Genomic DNA, 13,177 nt, shown 5'->3' on the forward strand with positions numbered 1-13,177 from the left:
CATTGACTTGGAACAGTTATTTGTAGGTAAGTCTACATTTGGAACATGGGAGTCTTTTGAAAGTAGTATAATGGGAATTCATCACCAGTGTACTTTTGTAAGAATGAAGGCAAGGATGCATAAGTCCAGGAAACAGTGTCAGTTGAGTGTTCTCTCGACATTTTGATAACTAAATGGATGGAATGATATGTTAGGGACAGCGAATGAAATCAAAACAGGAGAGACACGTCAAGAGTATGAAAACATGTGTGTCTCTCTGTATGTGTTTTTTTTGGAGGGACTTAGTTTTGGTTCCTAATTTAAAAAAAACTGTGAACAAGTAGCAGAGGAGCCACAGCATATTTGGGTTTGCAGAATGAATGAAAATACAAACAGCCAACACCGCCAGCCATTTTATAAATTTATCTCGGCAGAGATGAAAAGAGTGCGGCCTACTAGAGACCACAGAACAGTCCATGCTTAGTGCGAGAGGATGTGGGTGAGTTTTCAAGTGAATTATTCTCATCTGTGCTCTCAAGCAGGAAAGAAGTTGTAGCTGGAGATTTCGGTTGGGGTGGTGAGGGTTTAGAACATTTTAGGACAAATAAGAAAAAATGTATTTAATGCTGTGGCAGGGAGAATGGTTGCATAAATCTGAGACCCTGACAAATTGCAATTCAAGCTGCTATGCGATGCAGGAGGGCAGATTACTGGGCCACTGGCAGCTATCTTGTACACTTCACTGGCCAGATGTGATGTGGAGGATGACTGGGGACAGCTAAGGCATTTCATTGACAAAGACAACCCCCATAGGCGAAGGAATAACAGACAAGATAATCTTGTGTCATGGGCAGGGAAAGTACGGGAAAAATATTCTGAGGGCGAGGATTAATAAACACTTGGGAAGACAGAGATTGATGATAAGTGGACAGCATTGATTTATTTTGGAAGAATTTGTCTAATGAATGTCGTTGAGTCTTTTGGAAAGGTGGTTAAATCATTTAATGAGAGACTGAGAGTTAATGTGGTTTACACAGATGTCAGTAAGGGCTTTGATAATTTCCCACATGGAAGGTTGATCGAAAAGTTAAGTGCCTATGCGATCAACAGTAAGTTGGAATACTAGAGACAAAATTGGCTTGGAAATTGGAGGCAAGGACCGACAGTGGAATTTATTTTTACAATTGACAGCTTGTGACTCGTAATGGACCCCGGATATCTGTGCTTGAATTCTTGCTGTTTGTTATGTAAATTTCCGATGATTGCATTTTGATACATCAAACAAGAGCATGACGTTTCCAATTAATGGTAGAGTCTTTGATGGTGTTGTAGAACAGGGGAACCTAGGGGTTCAGGGAAACAATTCTTTGAAATTTGCATTGCATATGGGCAGGTTGGTTCAAGAGGCATTTGGCATGCTTGCCTTCATTGCTCAATCATTTGAGTATAGGAGTTGGGATGTCATGATCATGTTGCAGAGGAAATTGGTGAGGCCTCTTCTGGAAAACTGTGTCCACTTCTGGTTGCCCAGTTGTCGGAAGGATTTATTGAATTGAAATTTTTCAGGAGAGATTTACCACAATGCTTTTGTGAATGAAGTGTTTGAGCTGTAAAGAAATGCTGGATAGGCTGGGACTTCTGTTTTATTGGAGAATACGAGATTGCGAGTCGACCTTGTAGAAATGCATAAAATAATGAGTGGTATAGATACATTTAACAGCAGTTGATTTTCCCAAGGATGGGGGATTTCAAGTCTAATGGGCATTTAGTTAAGGTGAGAGGAGAGAGATTTAGAAGGACTGAGTGAAGTCTTTTTTTACACCGAAGTTTGTTCATGTGTGAAATGAGGTTCCAGAGGACCTGGTGGAAACAGTTACAATTACAACGTTTCAAATACATTTATGTAAGTGCTTGAATAGACGGGGTTTGGGGAATGTAGGGTAGGAGCTGGTAGTTGGGACAAGATTAGTTTTGGATTATGGTCCGCATGGCCATAAGGGTACAGAAGGGTATGTTTCCGTGCTGTATGACGCACTACCGTTCAGATATGAATGCGGAAGGTATAAGGAGCTGATTTTCAGTATTCATGAAAATTGTTCATGTTTTTGTTATTGAGGGGAATGGTCTGAGGCTACACTCTGATGGCAAAAGGCTGGTAAATTGGGCAGAGCGTTGGCAGATGGATTTTAATCCAGACAAATGAATGGTTATTCATTTTCTGTCGTCTAATCGGGAAGGCTGTATAAATAAACTTGGTCTCCAGCGAGTGCTGGTGAACAAAAATTGTATAGTGCTTATACCCTTGAAGGTGTTAGCATTGGTAGAAATTCTGGTAAAGAAGGCATGTGGGAAGTGTGCCTTCATTAGCTGGAATGTAGAACATAGAAACAGTGAATAATTGTTATTAATATACAAAACATTGTTTAGGTCACAGACGAAATTCTGTGTACATTTCTAGTTGCCACATGATCAGGAGGACGCGAGTGCTGTGAACGGGGTGCAGGTCAAGCCTATTAGGATTTGCCTGAAATGAAGTTTCTCAGTGATTATGTTAAAATGGATCAGCAGGATTTCCTTTTCTTGAGCAGAGAAGGCTCACAATGGATCTGATTGAGGTGTACACAATTACGAAAGGAAGAGACAGGGCAGACTGTGAGAATCTGGTAGTCATGTCTGTCATGCCTAAGACAAGCCAGCACAAAAGTAACGTGTGGTGCCAATGCTTGAAAGGAGATCTGATGCCATTTGCCTTTCATAGAACATAGAACATAGAAAAGTACAGCACAATACAGGCCCTTCGGCCCACGATGTTGTGCCGTGGAATAATCCTAATCCAAAAATAAAACAACCTAACCTACATTCCCCTCAATTCACTGCTGCCCATGTGCATGTCCAGCAGTCGCTTAAATGTCACTAGTGACTCTGCTTCCACGACTACCCCTGGTAAACTATTCTATGCGCCCACAACTCTCTGGGTGAAGAACCTCCCTCTGATGTCTCCTTTATACCTTCCTCCGAACACCTTAAAACTATGACCCCATCGTGGCAGTCAATCCTGCCCTGGGGAAAAGTCTCTGGCTATCGACTCTGTCCATGCCTCTCATTACCTTGTACACCTCGATCAGGTTACCTCTCTTCCTCCTTCACTCCAGAGAGAAACGTCCGAGCTCAGTCTACCTCTCCTCATAAGACAAGCCATCCAGTCCAGGCAGCATCCTGGTAAACCTCCTTTGCACCCTCTCCAAAGCCTCCACATCTTTCCTATAATAGGGCGACCAGAACTGGACACAATATTCCAAGTGTGGTCTCACCAGGGTTTTGTAGAGCTGCAGCATAACCTCGCGGCTCTTAAACTCGATCCCGCTGTTAATGAAAGCCAAAACACCATATGCTTTCTTAACAACCTTACCCACCTGGGTGGCAACTTTGAGGTACGTAATGGGAGAAATATGGTTTGTGTTACCTGAGGTGTTGATGGAGGCAGATACCCTCAAAACAGTTAAGAAAACATGTGGATAATTTCGAACATGTCAGAGAATAGTCGAACATAGATCAAGATAATGTAAATAAGATTAGTGCAGTTATGTTTTTTTTGGTCAACATAGACACGGTGCAGCAAACAGCCTGTTTCGAAAGATTGTGTCTGACTCAATGACCGATGTATCAACAACATTTTAAAATACTTGCTGGCATGAATCTGCATCGCAAACTGAACAGTCAGCCAATGCAGATAACTGTTTCTTACATCTGCTGGGAAGACCATGTGGTCTCTGCCTCCTCAAACCAAGCACTGGCTGGACGAGTTATTATCCTCCAGTTAAACTCACCCCCAGTCAATGTCTCTCTCTCTCTGTCTAAAAAGGAGAGAAGCCCAAAGATCGCCAGGGATTTTCCATTTTACTTTAAACTTCCAGAGATTACATTGACACAGTTTCGTGAAAAGAAATGTATGCTTCTCTCATTGAATGTTTTGAAGGGCTGTCATCTGTGCTTGAGAATTCCAGAGGTTCATGGTCATGTGAGATAATAAATCTGCCGTCATTTCAGCCGAAATAACGTACCTTGCATCCCAAGACTGTAACTCTTTTTGTTTCCTGGATACGCTAAACGACGTGGAACATTCAACCTTCACCTGCATGCCCAGCCCTATCATAAATCTACTTTTCAATGAGATCATCCGTCTTTATACTGAAAAAATGTACTTAGATCCAGACAATCTGATGGCTCCTCACATCTGCTATTTAAACTATCAGTCTGCTTACCTGTCACTGCAAACATCCTATAACAAAGAACTTCATCTCATACAAAGTCATCAAAAGTGCACAGAATACTTCAGCTGTGATTTTAGCAGAGTCCTGAAGAAGTACTGTAAAAAGTGGTGATCTAGCCAGGACGGCACGTTGGCTCAGTGGTTAGCACTGCAGCCTGACAGCCCCAGGGACCTGGGTTCAGTTCCCATCTCAGGCAACTGTCTGTGTGGAGTTTGTATGTTCTCCCCATGTCTGCATGGGTTTCCCCACCACAGTCCAAAGATGTGCAGGCTCAGGGCATCAGCCATGCTAACTTGCGTATAAGAGTCAGGGATGTGTGGGTCATAGGGGATGGAATGCCCCAAGAGCCAGTGCCAACTTGTTGGGCCAAGGGTCTGTTTCCACACTGTCAGGAATCTAATAGGGATGTTCTTGTTCAAATAAGGCAAATTTACCACTCACTTTTCCATCTCATACTTGTTTCCTTGACTTCAGTTTCCAGTTGTGCAGAGTCACCCATATGGCTGTACCTCACCACTTCCTAATATTTCATTATTTTAGGGCCACTATGATATTCTATTATCTAGCTTCCCTCCAATGACGCTAACTTCACATGAATACAAATTAGACTTCATCTTCTTAAAACTTGCTCACTGACTCAACTTGTGTAGAATGCCTTGAAGCCTCTTTGCATGGCCCTCATAATCAAAATTGGCAATATCACATCTGATTTCCTCATACAAAATCATTGATTTATATTGTGAATAGGTGAGGCTCAACAGCTGATTTCTCTTGCGCCCAACCTAATACCTTTGGAAACAAAATGGCAATTTCTTGTCCGTGAACTAATTCCCAGTCCTTGTCAGTAAATTACCTGTATTCGTGTGATCTCTAATTATGTACGCCAACCTGTTATGTGGGATTTTATCAAAAGCACTCTAAAATCAATTAACGCCACGTAGACCATTGTAACTACATTTAATAAAATAGTTATCTCCTAAATAATTGTGCAGTTTTTCAAACATGGCTTATCTCCCATAAATCCACTCTATCTTTGTCTGATCTCCGTCGATACCTTTCAATTTGCTTGTTATCACATTATGCGTAGTGGACATGAGCATTACCATAATACTGGATAAAATTCGAAAGAACTGCAGGTGCTGTAGATCATGTTCAAAAACAGGATTTGCTGTAAAAGTCAGTCGGTCTTACAGGATCTGTGAAGAAGATCCGCCCAAAATGAAACATTAACCATGATTTTTAAATTCACAGATGCAGGCCGACCTGCTAAGCTTTTCCAGCAACTTCCAGTTTTGACCCTGAACCTATAAGTAATTTGACGTCTGCGCATCCCCGATTCTTTTTTTCTGAATTTTAAAACAATTAGGTCAAAATTTTCATTTTCAATACGCCAGATTTTCTTAGAATATGCAAACTTTCAAAATATAACAGACCAAAGCATTCATTGAATTTATTTGCCACCTCTTCTAGTGACGGTAAATGCAATTTATCAGGGCCCAGGGATTGTTGAACTTTTAGTTTCATTTACATATAATATAGATGGAATACAATGGGCAATATGATTGCAAACACTGGAGGTTTTACACACAAAGTTTATCAACCAGATGCTATGGGAAACCAAACTCATCATGCATTTGATAGATTGCAGTTATTTTGAACTTTACTGTTTTGGAGCAAAATCGAAGTTATTTCAAATTTGACCCGGTGTCACAGATGAAGAGGAAAAAGAACCATTTTCTCTCGAAGTTTAATTGGAAAACAAATTCTGCCAAATGATCATGATTGGTCAAGTATTGAAAGGGAACATTACAAGAATCAGTTCGTCCAGGGAGCGATAGATTGGTGAAAATCACTGTCTAAAATATTGATAAAATCAGATTTTTGGATATCTGTTTTAGTTCATTTGGAATGCAAGGTGAAGAACGGACATCTTAAGAATTAATGAAAGCTAAAATTAAAATAAAAAAGACAAGCAATAGAGGAAGTATATAACTCTGGCGGGATCTCTGGAGAGAAAAAGAGTTGATGATTGGATTTCAATAAGAGTGTTTGGGTTCATGGTAGTTTTTACACTTTGGATCTGTTGGGGAGGAGTAGCGAGTGAAACAGATGGTGAGTATGCCCGAAGCAAAAGACAAAGGGACTTTAAGTTGTAATAAAGGAAAGATTCAGGATGCAGAATGGATGTTAATTGTTTGGGCAATTAGGTCAAAATGGCCTGCATGATTGTGACCAATGCAGACAGACCCAAATCCGAAAAGGAGGAAGGAGGTGAAGTGTAATTCAAAGGATGAATAGAGAATTGTTCTGAAGTTATTGGACACCATTTTGAGACCTCAAGAGTGTAAAATACAGAATCAGAAATTGGGAAGTTGTTTTTCCGTCTGCCCTTGGTGCTTGGAACTCTAATGTTGCTGCTATAATAGAGATCCGGTTAAGGGGGTGGGGGGATAAGATTGACAGCTTCACTTTCCAGGATACAGATGTTTCAAGTGGGATAGAGGGGTATATTTAAGCGTTGGGGGAGTTTTACTCCTTATTGAGGACAATATCAGAGCTGTACTGCAGGAGGACACCTCGGAAGGCTCACACAGAGAGGAAATATAGGCAGAGCTTAGGAACAAGAAGAATTCAAAGTCAATTTTTGGGCTTCACTATAGGTTACCCAACAGTCAGTGGGAGATAGAAGAACAGATATGTAGGTAAATAATCGCAAGATGTAAAAGTAACAGGGTTAAGTGATTTTAACTTCCGATGTATTGACTGGTGCACACTTAGAATTAGTGGGTCGTATGGGGAAGAGTCTGCAAGGAAAATCCAGAACAGCTACTTGAAATAGTACGTAGATAGTCCAACTAGGAGATGCCCCATACTGGGCTAATAATGGGGAATAAGCCTTGCCACATAGCTCGACGTCTCAGTCGGGGAACAGTGATCACAGTTCAGTAATCTTTAAAGTACTGACAGAGAAAGATCGATGTGGTTGTCAGGTAACAGCTCTAAATTCGGCAAAGGCGAATTATGACAAGATTAGACAAGGGCTGAAGAATGTATATTGGAAGCAGATGTTTGAGGACAAATGAACATATGGTATGTGGGAGGCATTCAAGTGTAGGTTGTTCAGAGCTAAGGACTGTTACTTTCCTTTCAGGATAAATGATATGTATGACACGTTTTGGGAACCTTGGATAATGAGAGAAATTGTGAGCCAAATCAAAATGTAAAAGGAAACAGTTATCAAGGCTAGGAGGCTGGGAACACACGAAAAAATGGTGGAAAGCAGGGGAAGTCGAAAGAAACTGAAGAGAAGAGTGAGGAGAGCGAAACGGAATCATGAAAAGTCATTGGCCAACAGGATTAAGGAAAATCCCAAGGCTTTTTAGACATATATAAAGTGTAAGAGGGTAAAAAGGCTGCCCTGCCCAAGGACCGGGAAAGAATTTTCTGTGTGAAGTCATAGGAAATGGCGAGATATTTAATGAGTATTTTGCTTCAGTATTCACTATAGAGAAGGCCTTGGTGGATGATGAGTCTGGAGAAGGAGATTTAGATAGTTTGGTCATGTTGAGAGCAAAAGGGAGGAGTATTGGGGGTCTTGAAAAACATTAAAGTTGACCAGCACCTAGGTCCTGATGAGATATAACTCAGAATACTGAGAGAAGCAAGGGAGGGACCTTGAGGGAAAACTTTGCATCCTTACTGACGACAAGGGACATCCCAGAGGATTGGAGAAAAGCCAATGTTGTTCCTTTGTTTACGAAAGTTGGAAAGTATAATCAGTTTATTACAGGCAAGTGAACCTGATGTCCATGGTAGGGGAATTATTACAGACGGTTTGTCGAGACAGGATTTACTCCCACTTGGAAACCAATGGGCATATTAACGAGAGGCAACATGGTTTTTTGAAGGGGAGGTGGTGTTTTACTAACTTGCGTGAGTTTTTTTGAGAAAGTGACGAAGCTGTCCAATGAGGGTAGGGCAGTGGATGTCATCTACAAGAACTTCTGTAAGGCCTTTGACAAGGTCCTTCATGGCAGGATGATAGAGAAGGTAATGTCGCACGGGGTCAGAGGTTGCAAGATGGATTAAAAAGAAAAACTGAATCGTTCATAGAAAGCAGAGGGTAGCAGTGGGAGGGTGTGTTCTTGAATGGAGGGCCATGGCTTGGGGTGTTCCTCAGGGATCAGTGTTGACACGTTTCCTGTTTGTAATATATATAAATGATTCGGAGGAGAACGTAAATGGTCTGACTAGTAAGTTTTCCGATGACACAATGGTTGTTGGAATTGTGGATAGCAATGAGGGCCATCAAAGGATACAGTAGGATATAAATAGACATGGCAGGTGGAGTTTAATTGAAAAAGAAGAGTTGATGCACGTTTGAATCTTTAATTCAGATGGGCAACACACAGTAAATTGCAGAAAGCCTCATAGTGCTGGGAGGCAGAAGTATCTGAGTGTGCAGGTACACAGGTCACTGAAAGTGGCAATGCATGAGGAAAAGATAGTCAACAAGGCACATGGCATGTTTTCCTTCATCGACCGGGGCATTGATTTTAATAGTTGGCAGGTAATATTGCTTTCTTCTGGAACCTTAGTGAGGCCACATTTTGAATATTATGTTCACTTTTGTTTGCCACACTACCCAAAGGATATGGTGGCTTTGGAGAGGGTTAAGAAAAGATATACCAGGATGTTGCGTGGTATGGAGGGCATTAGCTGTGAGGACAGTTTAGAGAATCTTGGGTTGTTTTGACTGGAACGATGGTTGAATAATCCCTGATAGAGGTCTAAAGGATTATGAAGGGCATGGATAGACTAGACCATCAGAAGCTTTTTCCCAGGGTGGAAGATTACGTTATCAGGGGCCATCGGTTTAAGGTGAGAGGGGCAATGTTTAAACGTCATGTACAAATGTACAAGGCACGATGTTTACACAGAAGGTGGTGTGTGCCTGGAACTCACCGCCTGGGAGGAAATGGAAGCTGATACAAAAATGACTTTTAAAGAGCACCTTGACAAGTACATGGAAAGGATGTGAATGGAGGGATATGGACCTGGAATCGGAGGGGGTTTGTGTTGTGATGCACATCATGTCAGTGCAGGCTTGGAGGGCTGAAGGGCCTGTTCCTGTAATGTGATTTTAGTTGTTCTTTGTTGTTCAAGTCTGAGGGCAATAACATCCTGTGGTTACATGAATCTATCATATACATTCGGCGGGGGGGGGGGGGGGGTCGCTCACAAGTCACCATCGAAAACGTAATTTACTCACTCAAGAACCCTGGTTTCATTTTGCCCATTAATGGTCACATCACTTCTCATTGGTTTAGAAGACAAGACTTAATTTCACAGTGTGTACACATCAAATACCATTGGTTGTTGGAAAGAAACAAGGGCCTCTGTACAAACTGTGGTCAAGGAATTAATTCTGATCGAAATCAAGGAGCCATTCGATACGTTAACTGCTGCTCAGTATCTCTGAAACAAAGCTCAACTAATGTTCAGATATCACCTGATACCAGCAGATGGGAAGATGTTTGCAACACTCCTGAAGGCGCTTCTTCTGCAGCTCCTGAACTGTGAGTTATGGTCCATTTGAACACATTCTCTTAAATATTAATAGGCCAATCATTGCTTCGAGATAATTCAGAATAACATAATGATCAGTCTGTGCCAGGGAAAATATGGACATGACGAGGAATGAAAATTATATTCTTTTCCACTTTCTCAATCCGTTTATGTGAGAGTGATTTAGACTTCATAACTTCCAAAAGACTTTTTTCTCTTCTTTTCAAAAATGCACTTTGTTGAAACAGTAGCTGTAGGCGGACACAGTCACTGAGGCAGTTTGTTGTACCGTAGCATGTGAAGGAAAAAGAAAAGAGTTTGACTCTAACTAGCAAACAAACCAAAGACATGCGTTCATCCAGCTATACTCTTACATTTACAAGATTTAATTAACAATTATTTGACGCAATCAGGCAGGTCCAAGTCCTGAAGGGACCCTCATATAACTTTGGCAGAAAAGACCTCAGACAATAGTTTGTCTCCCTGCGCCTTGGCTGCAGCTGCCCCAAGCTTTCGAGCCTCCCTGTGCAGAACATCTGGGACTTGGAATAGTCTGTAATACTCGGCCCGCGTCAACTCCCTCTTCTGGAAGACCAACAAATTTCGGGAAGATCAAAGGGAGTCATCCACTGAGTTGATGGTCCTCCAGGCTGAGTCGCCATTTGCATCAGTGTGTGTCCTGGGTGCAGACTACAGAGAACTGTCATGCGTCACTGAGCTATTTGGAGCAATATCACTACATCTTTCCTCAGACATCATTTGCAAAGCGCATTCCAGAAGGAATATGTAAAACACTCTCTACCATGAACATACACACCCCAACCCAAAGCCATGCAGCTTCTTCCAGGGCAATGTGAATCTGCGCACAGAGCCCAGACATCCATGAAGGATCTGACAGGTACTGATTTACCCAGCGCCAGCCAAACGATGCCTGCACGCCTTTTGAAAACTCCTGGTGATGAGATATCCTGCGAATATTTTTGGACAGGCTGATCACGGATCAATCTGACAGTTTTTGCCCTCTCCTTTTCCCGCCGGGTTTCATGGACACACTCTTGAGCATGTAAATTGTTCTTAGTACTGCGCTGTTCCTTCAGTGTTGAATTTATCTTTATTTGGCCGGCAATGTGTTTGAACAATTGTTTTTTTTGTGTCAGTGCAAAACTGCTGCATACCGTGGCTGGGCTGCAAATGATATCATTTTGCTGGCAGGATTTGCGCAATGAAAATTTATATTCATTTCAAACAAATTTCCCATTCTCTGGTGAGAGTTGTGCCAAACGCAGTGTAAGAGATGATTTGAATGGAAATACCAACACAGTTTACACGCCATGTCTTGCCGTGAGTTTTTTTTTTCAACAGTTGTGTTATCACTTAAGGTGAGCAAACAAGAAAACATTTTTTTTAACTAGTTAACAAAATGTAAACAGCTGGGCACATTTTTTGCTACATTTGGCTGCAGAGGATTCTGAGATATTCGTGTCTGTAAAACGTGAATCAGTACTGTGTTTCCCATCAATTGAACTTACACAAACACAGCCATTTCTCTCAGATTATACTGAGAGCACTTGGTTGCTTGACAGCAGTGTGATATAAGAATATAGCTGTTGTTTTCAACCACTTGTTCTGCGTTCACAATTTGTATAAACGTACTGATGTAGAACTGAGAGATAGTAAACTCTGCCGATGCTGGAGTCAGTGATAATGCAGTGCGGAACTGGAGTAACACAGCAGGCCAGGCAGCATCAGAGGATCAGGATAGAAAATGTTTCGGATCACGGCTCTTCTAGATCTGGACCCAATGCAGAACTGATCAGTTTGGAGAGACATTGGCTAATACTACAGGGGTTCTGAAAACCATATTACTGAAATATCTTGACTGAAAAGTTGTCATAATGATGAGGAGACAATTTGTTACGAGGCAATTAATATGAGGAGATTATTTCTGAGATTCTATTTTGTTTGTTAAAAATGTGGGGATATCTGGCTTCAGAAGAAAATCCAAACTCGTTGCAGTGATCTGAATCCGTGAATCACTGCCTTTCTTTGAGGCTAGGTACATCCACAATATTTGAGGAAGAGATGTACAGAATCGTTTTCAGGCAGCAGTCAATGAACATCAACATCATTCTAATCAGAATGGGGGCATGTTGATGCCGGAGTTTGCATATTGTTGTGCACCTTTGCAGGTGGTGTGGTTACCGTTTTTTTTTTAGGTTGTCTGAAGGACACAAATTGAGTCGTCGCTGTCAACTTTGTTGTGCCATTTCCATGTTTGAGCACTGGTCGTCATTGCATTGAATTTTGTGCGAAAGACAAGCATGTAAATCAAGCCTGTTTCTTTGCCGCAGGTTCTATCCAGCTGCTGAAATGTTTGCTGCAGTTCAAAGGGACAAATAAACTCGTAGTTCCTTGTTAAACCCGCACTGTGTATAGTTGAGAGTGAACATCGTTTGTAAGCCAGAAGGTGAATTAACAGCAGTTATCCTCCACTTGTAGCTGAAAGATAGACACAACAGTTCGGATTCTGATAATCAGTGTGTCATGGCAGGACATTAACAGTGTGAATTTACTTATGCATGTTTAACTTGGCTTTAACTGCGGTTTCTCAACCTCTTTTCAAACACTATTCCTGTTCACTCAATGTTCATTGAAGTATACATGCTTCTTTCTCAATCACCGTCGTGTATATATTGTGCTTATACTGTGAGGATGCAATATTAAAGTAAATTACAGGGATTACAGTCAAATTGTGATTATGTTTTTAAACCTAAATAAACATTATAAATTTTGAAAAACGTTCTTGATGCCTATGTGTAGCTGATGATCAATGGAAATGAATTTGCCATCTTGCTCATTCCGTCGGTTCAGCTGAAAGTAGGCAGCTATCAGAGTGAGAATAGAGTACTTCAGAGTGAAATATGTTGAACTCAATTATACCGATTCTCAGCTCATTGCACTTTGAAAGTTATGCCCTCTGCAAAGTTGCAATCGAATTATCATGTGTGGCAGTAAATTTAATTGTTCAAATGCGCATGCATGTTGTTAAGCAGCCAGAACTATTCTGTAATAATATCCAGTCTAGAGTCGCAAACAAAATGTTTTGAATAATCTTATTTTGTAACGGTGTTGCGTCAGTTACTGTGATAAAAGCAATGCCACTGATCTGATGTGGTTTATTTCTTTAATAAACTGTCCAGTCAGTGAGAAACATCAAAAATAACACATTGAGATCAAAGGCCATTCTTGTGCAGTTTTGTACATAAAGGTTCAAAAAGTACTTTACATCGTTCTTATTCATTTCTTTCCACTAAACAAGCAGAGCCCTTGTAATTTTAACTATCTTGGAATGTACATAA

The 13,177-nt window shown here is 41.1% G+C and overlaps 1 protein-coding gene across 1 annotated transcript in view; it reads left to right on the plus strand.

Moving 5' to 3' along the window:
• The first annotated feature begins 940 nt into the window (after positions 1-940).
• LOC132206805 (scavenger receptor cysteine-rich type 1 protein M130-like) overlaps positions 941-13,177 on the plus strand; it is a 68,523-nt gene continuing 56,286 nt past the window's right edge. The window contains exon 1 of the mRNA XM_059641852.1: positions 941-1,088. Within this exon, the coding sequence (XP_059497835.1) occupies positions 941-1,088 (148 nt within the window). The remainder of the gene's footprint in view (positions 1,089-13,177) is intronic.

Source organism: Stegostoma tigrinum, chromosome 43 (assembly GCF_030684315.1).
Source record: "Stegostoma tigrinum isolate sSteTig4 chromosome 43, sSteTig4.hap1, whole genome shotgun sequence".
Taxonomy (NCBI): domain Eukaryota; kingdom Metazoa; phylum Chordata; class Chondrichthyes; order Orectolobiformes; family Stegostomatidae; genus Stegostoma; species Stegostoma tigrinum.